The 14,185-nt window shown below is 40.0% G+C and overlaps 1 protein-coding gene across 1 annotated transcript; it reads left to right on the top strand.

The window, feature by feature from the left end:
- The first annotated feature begins 6,092 nt into the window (after window positions 1-6,092).
- On the top strand, window positions 6,093-13,848 carry LOC111987068 (small RNA degrading nuclease 3). Its single transcript, XM_065780135.1, is given in 14 exon segments — window positions 6,093-6,278; window positions 6,616-6,640; window positions 6,643-6,687; window positions 6,690-6,796; window positions 6,896-6,965; window positions 6,968-6,984; window positions 7,976-8,035; window positions 8,037-8,045; window positions 12,158-12,219; window positions 12,282-12,492; window positions 12,563-12,632; window positions 12,787-12,887; window positions 13,052-13,186; window positions 13,269-13,848. Coding segments are annotated over 14 exon segments (1,113 nt in total). The 5' UTR covers window positions 6,093-6,245; the 3' UTR covers window positions 13,437-13,848.
- The last annotated feature ends 337 nt before the right edge of the window (window positions 13,849-14,185 follow it).

The following is a 14,185-nucleotide window of genomic DNA, read 5'->3' as shown; positions in this document are numbered from 1 at the left end:
TAGATACTTACAGAAAAATAGAAGTGGTAGACAGAACCAAGGTATTGCATGGTCCTCGGACCCAAGCCTATGGTAAAACTATTCACACCATTATACCTGGGTACTAGACAGAACCAAGGTATTGCATGGTCCTCGAACTCAAACCTATGGGGAAACTAGATACTTACAGAAAAATAGAAGTGGTAAACAAAGCCAAGGTATTGCATGGTCCTCGGACTCAAGCCTATGGTAAAACTATTCACACCATTATACCTGGGTACTAGACAGAACCAAGGTATTGCATGGTCCTCGGACTCAAACCTATGGGGAAACTAGATACTTATAGAAAAATAGAAGTACTAGACAGAACCAAGGTATTGCATGGTCCTCGGACCCAAGCCTATGGAAAGCTACATACTTATAGAAAAATAAAAGTACTAGATAGAACCAAGGTATTGCATGGTCCTCGGACCCAAACCTATGGAAAACTAGATACTTATAGAAAAATAGAAGTACTAGGCATAACTAGGTATTGCATGGTCCTCGGACTCGAACCCATGGAGAAAATAACTATCTGGAGAAAAACCAAAGCGTTACCTAGAGTCAAGCTATAATACGGTCTTTAGATTTATATTTGAAGGATAACAGATGGTTTCATGAGGCTAACTCCAGAATAGAATACGAATATTGAGCAGAATACTATAGTAAAGCAAATAAAAGAAAATATCATTAGTTAGAAGCAAAGTATTAAGTATTCAGTTCAAACGGAAAGTATACAACTGCCTTACAACGCCACTGAGGCAAGAAACAAAATGAGGTAAAAGAGAAGGTAAAAGAGAAAATAAACAAAATTATCCTATGTCGTATACTAGTCTCCCCAACTCAGTAGGCAAATTAATTTAATAAGCAAATCAAAAGACTTTAGCCAAGGCCTAAGGGCTTGGTCTCGAAAGGTCCGCCGGAAGCCTCGCCACGTCTTGTGGTGTTTCCTGACCCTTGGTTATAACTCCCCCCAACGTTCTCTGGGGCTCAACCTCCTCGGGTGGTTGGTCAGTTAAAGGTATATCCTCGGCGGTCTTATCGTGACCCTTAACCGCTGGTAATGAGGACCCCTCCTCGGGAGCAGCAGGTGCAGCCTCGCGAATGGCAATAGGGTAATATACCCTGTCCTCCCTCCTAAGGTCAGATGAGGCATCAACCCCTGCTTGGTTGAGGGCTTCATGCCAGGTCTGAGAACAGTAATGCCTGCACACTGCAGGAACTTGAGCTCGAAGGGTGGCTTCAGTCTTAGCCACCCCATCTGCGAAAGCCTCCTCCTCTGCCTGTTCTACAGAGCGCTCAGCGTCTTTTTTTGCAAATACCGCCTCGTCTTTGGCTCTCACAGCCTCGTCCCTGGCATACTCGGCAACACCTTTCTCATGGATTGCCACAGTCAACTTTTCCTTCATATAGGCAATGTCCCCTTTAGTAGTCTGTAGTTGACCCTCAACGTCTTGCAAGCGATTAGTTTGATCCTTAGCTTGCTTCCTGGCCACGGCTAAGTCGGAGACAGCAGTATCCTTAGCCTTCGTCGTCTCCTCCAGATCTTCGGTCGCCTTTTTTAGATCGGCCTCAAATCTCTTGAGGGTATTAGCAGCTTCCAAGAACTTGCCACACTCTTGCGCTAAGGCATTGCTCTGGCCATCGACCTCCTCGCCTAACCTGAAAAGGGCCTGGATAGCCTGCCAATAAAAACAAGTAACTCCGTAAAGAGAAAGGAAGGTACTAAGCGACAAAATTTGAATAAAGTAAATAGGTGCCAAAGGACCTACCATGCCTAGATACTTCTTAAGGTCTAAGACAACCTCTAACCCACTCATATTTCTTAGCTCGGCCATGTCAGTGGGAAGAAGAAGAGATTTCTCCAGGGCCTCAGCTATGAGAGCCCCCTCGGCTCCTTGAGATTCCTGCATCGACAGGTTATCCATCAGGGGCTGATCATGGAGCATGGCAGCGGGCAGCCAGGCTTGAGCCTCGGACTGCTGGATGGCCTTCTTACCTTTCCGTTGACCACCGAGCTTCAGTTGCTTCGGAGGCTTGCGAAATCTACCCTCCTTGGGTGGGGAATGGGATTTGCTCCCATCCATTGGCTCCTTACCCTTGGAAAGTCTCTTCCTTTTCGGGTCATGAGACTCGGTCTGAGGGTCTGATACTGTGGGGACAGAGGACGACCTGGTCTGCACAGCTAAAATCTGGGGCGGAGGTGCTGGGGGCTGGGGCTGCGACTCTTCCGGTACACCCTTCTTGGAACCGCCTTCGAGCAGGTCAAGAAGATTGGTTTGGGGCTGTCTTTTTAAACCCATCTCAGCCTGAGTACCAACTCTTAGGGACCGGAGATCGGCTTTGAACAAATGAGGGTCTCCTAGATCACCAGAGGGATCCTCGGACTGATCAGCTAGGTTGAACACACTATATTCGTCCTCAGAAGAACTCAGTTCAACCACCTCCTTTGCCTTCTTAGATAGTCCTTCCTCGGCCACCGTTACTTGTTGGGATGAGGAGGGACCTGCTAGCGGAATGCCTTTAGGTATATAAGACCCCTCGAAAAATGTAAAACCGTCCTCCACCACGGTAATCTGCGTAAGCCGAGGGTCACGAGCTCTAATTACGTTCTTCGGGACTGGGAATGATTTCTGAGCTGGGTCGCATTCGAGGATTTGATGAGCAGCTTTGACCTGGTTATCAATTTCGTTCAGGAAAAGGTCCGACCTAAGAATGGTTTCCAAATCCGCTTTGTTAACCAGGTGGAAATAACGTGCAAAGGCGTGCAGATCTGCGAAAAGAAAAGTGAAACTCCTATGGTTAATCAACCAAATCGGATATGCAGTTATAAAACTTGAAAATACTGAAACCTAGATTGTCTTTTACTTCGGATACCCTACCTGGCTCCCCCTCTACTGTTGGGCAATGAAAACTGTTGTGCCACTCCCCCGACACTATGAGGAAATCCTAGGTCAACCTCTTATTGGAATCAGGAAGACACTGGATGAGACGAACCCTATCGTCCCTTGTCTTCGTATAGTACGTCTTACCCCTCAAGTGATGAAGGTTGTAGCACCAGTTCACATTATGGTGAGTCAGTCTCAGCCCCATTTTCTCATTCAAGGTATCTACACACCCTAATATCCTAAATACATTCACGGCACACTGAGTAGGAGCCAGGCGGAAATGCCTAAGGTAATTGAGAGTCACTGGCCTCATAGGGATTCTCATCCCTCCCTCTACAAAAGCGACTATCGGGATCACGACTTCACCATTTCTCCTCCTAATGTACCACTCTCCTTCTTCACAGTACTTCAGACTCACATTATTGGGTATCCCATAGTCTACGATGAATTTGTTCATCATCTCGTCGGATTCAACCAACTTCTTAAACTTACCCATCCCCCCAAGGACAACTAAAAATTCTAGAAGAAGAAAAGAAGGGATAGAACCAAGGAAAATTTTGGGTCACTGGAAGAAGAAGACTTACAGAAGTGTGACGATGCTCTTCAGGTAGTGTGCAAGTTGAACCAGATTCAAATCATATGCATTAATAATTGTAAGCGCGAAAATGAGGAAACCAGGCGGTTCAAACAGATACTTATACTCCCTCTTAGGTTCCCCAAATGTAACCGCTTGCCCATAAAAGCAGGAGATCCCCACCGAACAATTACCATCATACCGTTGAAAGTAGGAAACGTGGTGCCGCCAAAATTTAATGTGGGCACACATTAAGTCTTGAAACGCCAAAAACACGCATCGAGCAGTCGAAAAGTCGCCAGCATTAACACGAATCGAAGTGGGGCGACTCATCTAGAGGGCCCGCAGGTATCAAAACCCTCCTCCCCGTCCGAGGGAACGTGCAGCAGGGTTTTGAGGGGCTATTGTGGGGCCCGTGGGCCTGATAGCCTCGGCCCATCATGTAGCAGGCCCAAGGCCCACGCCAAGGAATACTGATCATTCAAGGCTAAATTGGGGAAAGCCTTTTTTTCGGATCCACGCCGAGGACCTCCTCGTTCTCAGCCTGACAAGGATGATTTTTGGCAAAGATCAGGCCCAAAGTAAGCTGTCACCCTCGCATTTAATGCATTCACCTAACCCCCCTGGCCGCATTAATGGGGATGTAACCCCTTAGCAGGGCAATGTTGATCAGAGTGAACCACTTGAGTACTGATAAGGCTTCTGATGGGACGGACGGCCAGAAGAGAAGCAAATGGATGATCAACAGATGGAAGAAGGAGATAGGAAGATGAAGACTATATAAGAAAAGCAAGTAAAGTAAAAAAGGGGGGGAAGAAGGAGAAGAAAAGGGGCTCCTCGGCCACAGTCCGAGGAGCATCCCCCCAGTTGTAAATTAACTCTAAGTATTTTCTTTTATAAAAGAGTTCATGCTTGGTGAACGATGGCCAGCGCCTAAACCTTGAACCCATGCTCTAAAAATTTATTATTTGGGCTTGTTAGGTTGAAAACCCATTCGTACTCAGGGTCAAATCCAAATTGAGTCCCTACACTTACTATATATAATTATGGTCTTCAAATCATTATTTAATCAAAGCTATTTAATTAAAAATATCATTTATATATTTCAACCATTATCGTGATTCTTAGACTTTGGGATCTATTTTGTAGGCTTAAAAATGCACCGAAAGCCATTGTTTTATGTGGTCTAATGTTAAGTTCCGAATTGAACTCCCCAAAACAAATTTGAGCTCAGCAAAGTTAGCCCTCCAGCAAAAGGCATGTGGCTACACGCAAAAATTGCTCTCGTCAATCATAGTTGTCAAAAATGTGAATATTTTTTTTTTCATTTTTATTGTATTGTGTATCATAAGATACACAAACACTATATAAAATTTATAAATATACATAAAATTGTGACATAAGCAACTAATGACTATTTTAATTCTCAGTTATGCTATAATATTTGACAAAACTAACCAAATAAATCAACTGAAAACATATTTATAACATGCACTTCAAATTTATCAAATGTAATAGTGTTAATACATATATCTAAGTCAAAGTAAGTTTTTTTCTTCGACTCATCATATTCATCATTGCCATAATCCAAAAAGAAGAGAGATGGAGCTTTATGAGGGGGAATTTGAAAGCGGACAAATGTGTGATCTAAAGTTTTTAGAAAAAAAGAAGGAAAAAAACTCATGCTAGGCGTGCATTTGCCCAACACTGAAATTATATTTCAGTTGGGTTTTGCTTTTTTTAGGGTCCCATGACACTGTTTATGAGATACCAATCTCAACAAAATACAAATTTTTAGATAAATTTAGGTCTCAAAAATACTATTTACACTTTATCAGTGTTTTTAGTAATAAATTTTTAATTTTCAACAAAAGTATGAAAATTCTTTGTATTGGGTTGAAGCATTAGCCCAAAAATTTAATTTAAAAACAGGTGGAAAAACATTTGGACTCAAAGTCAAAACACGTATTTTGACACTTTACTGCTACTCCGTAACCCACCTCCCATCCGATGACTTCTGCTCTAGCCCGTTTTGTATCAAAATCAAAACAGAAACACTCTCCCTCAGAGCACACTCTAATGTCACTCATGATGTGATAAGGGTGTCTGACATTCAGAAATATTTGGACATAACAGGAGTTCAGACATACACTGAATTGTGTTCTTGAATGAAAGGCCTCAACCTAGGCCTGGTAAAGGTGTCACCAATACCTGCCAAGTCTGTGAGCGTAGCCTCCTTGATTCTTCAGTTTCTGCTCACTTGGTTGCAATGCAAGGTACTGTATACGTTACAAATACATTATAATGGAATTAATTTTTTTGAGAAATTATAATGGAATTAATTGATTCAGTTTTTTTTTTTTTTGTTTTCTGTTTTTCGGTTTTTGGTAGGAAATGAATGTGAATCAGTGAGTGATGATTATTTCTATTTGTAAATTTCAGATTGTTGGGACATCAAAGAATTTCCGTAAAAGGAAAATGTGCATGGACACAGACGGGAGAGCAAGCGTGGATGAGAGTGTGTTTTGAGGGAGAGGAGTGTTTGAACCACGTGGGAGTAAAGTGTCAAAAATGAAATTAGCAGGTTCAATTTGAGGCAAACGGGTAAAGTGTAATTATTACTTAAAAAAAACCAATTTAATGGCTGGGTTATTAAGCTGGGAAATTAAGCTTAACCCCTCACCGACTTTTCTCTCCTCACCTCTTGAAGAGCTGCCGCCCCAGAAATTCAGACCACCCTTATCAGCCGTTTAACTCTTCTCCCAATGGAACAATTATTTGACACCGCAGAGAAAAAGGTGACACCCCCATTTACTATCTCAATCACTTTGCTTGTTTTTTTTTTTTTTTTTTTTTCAACGAGTTAGACCAAAAATTTCCTGGTGCTAATCATATATATATATATTTGTATGTTCTTTTGCTTTGACCGACTGTTTATAACTCACCCCAACTAGTAAACTAGTAACACTTTTTATTAGATTAACGAACAAGACAACATGAGGTTTGTTGTGTCTCAGTTTTGTTGGAAGTCATTTTTAAAAGGAAAAAAAAAAAAACCCAAGTGTTATGTTTGTTGCTATATGTTCATATCTAATTTAATTTATTTGTTTTTATAATAAATGTGGATGTGAATAGGTCCTTGTTGAAATGGTGAAGTTGGCCCAAAACAAGGAATGAAGGGTACTAAAGGAGATTGGAAGGAATTCTTAAATTTCATGATTGGAAGCTTGGGAATAGCTTGAGTGATCCTACCAGGAGATCCAATGATGTTTTGGCTGCTTTTCTTAAGACTTTTGTTGAAGAAAATCATCTCAAGGTAGTGTTTTTTTTTTTTTTTTTGGAATTTGTTTTTTCTTTACTACTTGTATTTGAGATTTTATAAAGACAATGACTTTTATGTTTTTCCCTGTTTCAGTTTTTTGCTAAAGTAAGGCAATGCCATTTAAAGCGTGACGTAGTGGGGCAATTTACAAACATATCTCCAGATAAGAAATACCTGAGCAGGTATGGTTTAGTTATCCCTTGAGGCTTTGAAGAATGCATTTTTGCTATTCTACTAATAGTCTAGTACTTGTGTACTTGTACTAATTCTCTTTCTGTGAAATGTAGAAGAAAAGGATCTGTACCCAATATCTCGTGGGTTGGTTTTATAGTTGTAGTAGGACACTTGGGTTCATTTGTTTCAGTTTATTTTCATCTTGAAATGGAATGTATAGCTTTTTAAAACATCACCTTTTTCAAGGTATTGCTGTATACTTTGCTGATGAGCTCTAGCTCAATTGGGTAAATGTTTAACTTAGCAATAATTATATATGGTTATAGATGTACTTTTACACAATAAACAAACTAGCCTCAATAAACTGATGAAATAAGTTCATTCAAATGGACACTTTGTCTGGCTCATATTATTATAAATTCCTCTTCTTTTATTATTATATGTCTGATTAAATGTGTTTTAATTATGGCTAGAAGCCTAGATTGGTAGCTTTTTCATGCTTTCCATGTCTTGTTTATAAGCTTTTCCCCTGTTATAATATGCCTGTCACATTCCTGTATTTTGAAAACTCTCATTGTTTAAAGTTCTAAACTGTAAGCAAATGTGTAAATTGAGCTTTTATTATTTATTTATTTATTTTATGTTCTTTGCTGATTTTGCGACAAAACCTTCAATGTAATTATAAGATGTTGATACTAAAAGAACTCAGTTGTAATTATTGTGTCCATTTCAAAGCACTCATTCTATATCAACAATGTACTGTCCAAATTAACCACGATAATATCATTATTGATTCCATGATCAGTGGCTGAATGACTACCTGATTCTGTTTTTTGCTATTATTCTCTCATTACATATAAGGCTTAAGTTATCAATTTCTAGATACAAGTTATTCTCTTGCATTCCCCCTTTCTTTTTCTTTCTTCTTTCCTGTAACTTTAAATTGAATATTCTCTGCTGTTTGGCATATCTTGATAACTTGTGACACTGGCAGTGCAGAGACTGGTTCGTTTAACTCTTGAACACCCTCAGTACCTGCTGCATTATTCGTTCCCATCAAAATGATGAGGTTTGTTATCATAATGTTTGCTTATTTTTCCTACTTATCAAAAGTTATAATAATAAAAAAATCTTTATACCTTTTTACTTTTCAAACTATTTTCTTATGCACTTTTCATACTTCTTTCATATTAAGAAGGTCATTTTCGGGCTTTCCTACAGCACCTATTATTCATTATTACCTTTCTTAGGTAATCTCAGTTGCTGCATTTACTTCCTATACATTCCTTATTGCTAACTATAGGTAGATTATGGTCAGAATAGCTTAGGGAGCAAAGATGAACTAATAAATGCTAATTTTAGTATTCTCTGGCATGGAATACACTACTGTGACAATTGATAATCTTGGGTTTGGGATGTGGAGGAGTATTAAGGAAGGATCAAAGAAGTTCTTTAGTCAGATTATGTATAATGTGGGGGAGGGTTGCCTTGTTAGTTTTTGGCATGAGCCATGGAGTGGGCCTATTTTTTTTTTTTTTTATAAGTAAGAATGTTATATATACGAATGGCTACTCTATGCATGAAAAAACTAGAGCAAACCCAGAAAATACAAGAAGAAAAACTGAAAAAACAAAAAAGAAAACCAAACAACAAAATAATTACAAAAGAGAGAGAGAGCTAAGAAAAGAAGGGAGAGAATCACTAGTTGTGAGTCTCCATGCCCGAGACCAATCAAAAAGAGTTCCACTAAAAGAGGCAACCATCTGAACACCTGAACTATCCAAATCCTCAAAAGTCCTGCGATTCCGTTCCTTCCAAATGCACCATAGGATGCACAACAGAACTAAGTTCCAAATCTGAGACGAAGCTTCCCCAACCAATTCCACCAACCAAAAAGCAAATTTGGGATCGATCTAGGCATAACCCAAGACAAACCAAAAGTTATGAAGACAAGGCTCCATAACTGATAAGCCATCTCACAATGAAGAAGTAAGTGGTCTACCGTCTCTCCACAATGCCGGCACATAATGCACCAGTCTACAAAATCCAATCCCCTCAATCGTCTCAAGTTATCACCCGTTAGGATCTTATTCCAAGTTACACACCAAACAAAAAAAGAAATTCGCCTAGGAGCCTTTACTCTCCATATTCCTTTCCAAGGAAAGACAATTGAGGGAGAATCCCGCAATTTGTTATAATACGACCTGATGTCAAACTCCCCATTAGGCTTGAACTTCCATCTCATCCGGTCTCTACCATCCATTGGAGGAGTATTAGCTCCCAATATACGAAGAAAATGCAGCCCTTCCTCCATCTCCCAATCATTAAATTCTCGAATAAAACGAACATCCCAAATTCTTCTATCCTCCGCCCCCTGCCTTGACAAAGAAGCTTCTACAGATGCCTCCTTATCAATGGCAATTCCATACAGCCTTGGGAAAGCCACTTGGAAAGGTTGATCCCCATACCACCCATCTTGCCAAAATCTCACTCTATTTCCCAACCCAACAACAAATTGACAATTTTTTCTAAAATCCTCTCATCCCATGCGTATACCTCTCCACAAACCACACCCATGAACTCCCCTACCTAGCTTTGAGGTCCATCCCCCCCCCCCCCCCCCCCCCCCCCCCCCCCCCCCCCCCCCCAAAAAAAAAAAAAAAACACATGATCTTAGGTGCTCNGGCGATGCAGTCGGAGCAATAACCTGTAAAGGTAAACAATCCAACAATTCTGCTGCACCAGAGCCCACAAAAGAATCAGCTGCATCCTCCACAAGCATAACCTCCCTAGGAAATCTTAAGAGTTCCTTACTAACAGAGGAATTTGCCTCCTTACCCGATACTCCAAAACCCATTGACCTAGCTCGCAAAAACTCCAAAAAAAGATCGGGGAAAGAAAGTCCAACCAGTCGCAGCACAAATTCAAAAGACACCGACCTTATATCCTCAGAAACCAACCCACCCGACGACCTGTTTGAGCCCAAAATACTGTTCCGGTCAAAACTATGCCTGAAAACCAAATGCTGAAGATTCTCGGTGCAACCCGACTCTCCTACCGGCGAAGCACACTCCGGCTGAGCAAGCAAACCTCCACTTGCACCGGTTTGCATCACCGTCGCCGGGGAACCCACAACTGAGAGACAGAGAAGCTTCCACCTTTCTCGCTCCTCGACATCCTTACCGGCGCCATTAAACCATATGGAGAGACCGTGGGGTTCTCTTCCAGCCCATCGGGATAAGATGTAGAAGGGATTGGGCCTGAAAATGAGTTTGAACATTCCCCAGCCTCAAAGTGACATGGACTTGTACTCATCGGGCTTGAATTAGATACGCAGTGGGCTTCTGAGTGTTTTGGGCCCAAACTGGAACCCACCTCCTACTTCTGTTCAGTGGAAGCCCGTATCACCCATTTAAAAGAGGATTTTCCACCTTTGGAATTATCCCAAGAAACCCGCCGTTTCCCATTCTCAGCCACCTCCACTATTAATCCCTTCCCAGACCAACGTGACTCCCTCAAATCACTCCCTTTTCCATTCTCAGTTTTATTTGAATTCAAACTGAAACTTAACAGAGATCTTTTTTTATTTTGCACCGATAATTTCTCACCTAAATTAATACCCAAATTAATGCTCCTCTCTCTCCCCTCCCCTCCCCTCACGGCTGCTGTACCAAGTTGACCCACCGGAACATCCACAATCTGATTCCGATATTGTTTTGGAGCCACTGCCATCGTTTCCTTTGGCCTATACTGCTGTTTCTCTCCCACCATCCCATCTATAATATTTTGTCCTGCATCCTTGGCTTTATGGATCAATTGAATACCATCTTTTGCCTGCACTGGACCCTTCACTGTCTCAACAAAAGACCGAGATGGATGAAACACTGAATTGCGTTTTAGTGTTTGAGGGATAAACTTTGCATGGCCCGAGTAACTAGAAGCATATTGATTAGGTTCTAACATCTTCCTCAATTCTAGGCCAAATACCTTCCAACCATGTTTTTCTTTCCCTTCAGGGATTATCACCAACCTTCGGAGCCCACCAACTTTGAGTTCAGACACTAGCAGGAACTGACCAAAAGAGTTTGATCCCCGTTGCAAGGTGTAGGCAGTATCGCCTTCCCTAAGCGTGAAGAATTGTTTGGGATTTACCCCAATCACTGTGTGTTTTATATTTCTCATCAACCATAATGCCGCGCTTTTACCCATAAACACTGATTTCATGAAGTATTTGCCCCGTTCAAAGATTCGTAACGCAAAGAAATTCCCTCCTTCCTCCATCACCAGCTGAAAAAGCTTCGATTCAATGAAAAAACTACGTATCCCTCCCATAATAATGAAAAGAAAAAAGATATAGAATAAGCAATATCTGACTAATCTGAGGTAGCCGGGCCTCTAAGAAATTTGGTTTTCTCCGAGAGAGTTTTGTGCTGCAATGGGGAATTAGTGGATCACCTTCTTCTTCATTGTAAGTTTTCTCATGCCTTATGGTGTGAAGCTTTTGCAGTGTTTGGGATCCAGTGGGTAATACTGAGATCAGTCAGCTCTTTTTTCTTTATCTAGAGAGATTGGTTTGGAAAGCATCTTTCAACCATTTGGAATATGGTCCCGGCATGTTTAATGTGATTGGTTTGGCAAAAACGCAATGCCCGCATTTTTGAAGACAATGAGAGAACATTAGATCATCTAAAATCTCTCCTCTTTGGTACTCTATTTCATTGGGCTCGTACTTGGGGGTGTACAAATTGTATTTCTTTATCTGATTTCATAGTCTTTATTTCCTTTAGTTCTTGATTATATTGTATTTGTTTCCTGTTCAGAGTATTCACCATTGTTAACATGATGTTCAATTTTTTTAATGAAAGTCTTATTACCTATCACAAAAAAGATAATCTTGAAAAGAAAGTGTAAGCTGATGTGACCAGAAGCCCCTTGAAGCATGTTTTCTCTTTGAGTCTCTAAGAAGAGCTTAGCTGTTTGACCCTATACGTTTATATATAAAATAGGACTAGATAGGTGTTTTGAGATGCATTATTTATATAATGAATACACAAACATAAAAGTTAAATTATGTTGTGGTGTGCAAGTATAAAAATAGTTTCACACAATGAGGAACTAACGATGCTATCAAGTTCAAATGTAGCTTGGCTTCCTGATAACTTGTGGGATATGTTGAAGCAGGGATGGGTGATTACAAAGCTTCCTAAAAAATCCAAGGCTTTGAGATCAAATGCAATGGTTGTGTTCATTCTCTTCATACAAAAGTAATTCCCATTGTTCCACCTCTCTTTTCCCAAGGGAAAAGAATACTCTTCACTTTGGCTAGCTTGTTTGACGATTTCTAGGCCTCTCGAAGGGTCACTGTTGTACAATCTTTCTAGTGAGTTTGTATTGTGCAGGTGAAACTTGATGAACTTGTAAACCCAAATAAAGTTATTGCAGATTATAGAACTGATATAACTGGAGTTAGTGCAAGAGATTCAGAAGGAGTTACTTGTTCATTGGCAGATGTACAGGTACATTAGGCTGGCTTTCACGCTTTTTGGGTTTAATTCTTTATCTAATATATTTTGGTGCATTTTGTAGAAATCCATGAAGAAGCTTTTATCAAAGGGAACAATTTTAGTGGGCCACAGTTTAAACAATGACCTGCAAGGTAAGCTAAGCATGATAACTAGATATTGGAGTTCCTCTCTCTCTCTCTCTCTCTCTCATGACAACCGAACCATCATTGTCTTTTTGAATTTTGTGCAAGGTAGTTTATTCTTTGCATTTTTGCATTCGTTCAATAATTATTTTGTTGGTTGCAGCACTAAAGTTAGATCATGCAAGAGTAATTGACACCTCACTTATCTTCATGCATTCGGATGGACTTATCAATAGAAGACCATCTCTGAATAATTTGTGCAAGGCAAGTTCTTAATGTGTTATTCCTACTTTATGTATTATTCAATTTTTAATTAAGGTAAGATATGATTTGAAAAAGGATTCTCTTTCGGCATTTCATTTTGAGTAATGGGCAAGCAGCTGTGGGCCGTTTCAGTTATAGTTAATTGTTCCATTTGTTTTTGACAGTCTGTATTGGGCTATGAAATTCGAAAGAAGGGTGCTCCGCACAATTGTCTAGAAGATGCATCTGCTGCAATGAAACTTGTTCTTGCTAAGATAGAGAATGGTGTTGATAAAGCTATTCCCTTGGTTCAAGAGGATGTAAGTTGGACATTAAATTCTTGGTGATTTCTAATTCCTACCAATGTGATCCTGCTGATTCACAGTCTTTGATTATCTCTAGGTACCTAATTCTGAAATGGCAAAGCTATTTCTACACAGGATACCAAAAAATGTGCCCACTGAAGAATTACATAAAGTCATTCCTGGGGACTTTACAATTGAGCTCAAGTTTGAGTATATCCTGTTGGTATCTGAAATTTTCTTTAGAAGATATTGGTTGAGCTTATGATTGCCAGAATGATGTCTATGTTTTCCATGTCATGATATTTGGAGTCATCATATGATAGACACTAATATATATCCCGTGCCCAAAAAAGAAAAGAGTTTTGACCCGTACACAAAAATATATTTGAAATTCCAAACCATTGAACCATGTGACTAGGGCTGTTGATGGGTGGTCTAGGTTTAGATCTGTTGATCATGTGGATATCAACTATATTCCTATCCCTAATCTTACACCATTGCTATACGGGTTTAAGAGTTGGGTCTTGCTTATCATGAAGTCTACATTAATCTACATCCAAGCCTGGATCCAGCCAAGCCAGTTGTATTTTTTGTATGTTTTCAAACTAGCAATCAATTGATCATTTTTTGAGATAAATTAGTTCTCACCATTAAGATTTCCACGGTAAATTTTTTTTTTTTTTTTNAACATTTGAAAATTTTGATCTGCTCTAAAAGTATTAGTCTATTAGCTTTAATTAGTAACATGTCATTAATGTATAAAAAGTATTCAGTGCAGTGAGAGAACCTTGTTAGTAGTGTCCAATGGTCCTCCCACCTAATAAAAAAAGGTGAAAAACCACTTTTAGTCAATACATTTTCAGGCGATTCTTATTTTAATCCCTACATTTTATTTTTACCGCTTTTAGTCTCTATCCTGAAAAACGCTTCCCTTTTTGGTCCCTGCCGTTACACCAGAGACGGAGAAAGCTGACATGGCAAATGGCAAGAATAAATAATACTTATTTATTATCC

This window comes from Quercus suber, unplaced genomic scaffold (assembly GCF_002906115.3).
Source record: "Quercus suber isolate HL8 unplaced genomic scaffold, Cork oak 2.0 scaffold_226, whole genome shotgun sequence".
NCBI lineage: Eukaryota > Viridiplantae > Streptophyta > Magnoliopsida > Fagales > Fagaceae > Quercus > Quercus suber.
This window is presented reverse-complemented; position numbering and strand designations above follow the sequence as displayed.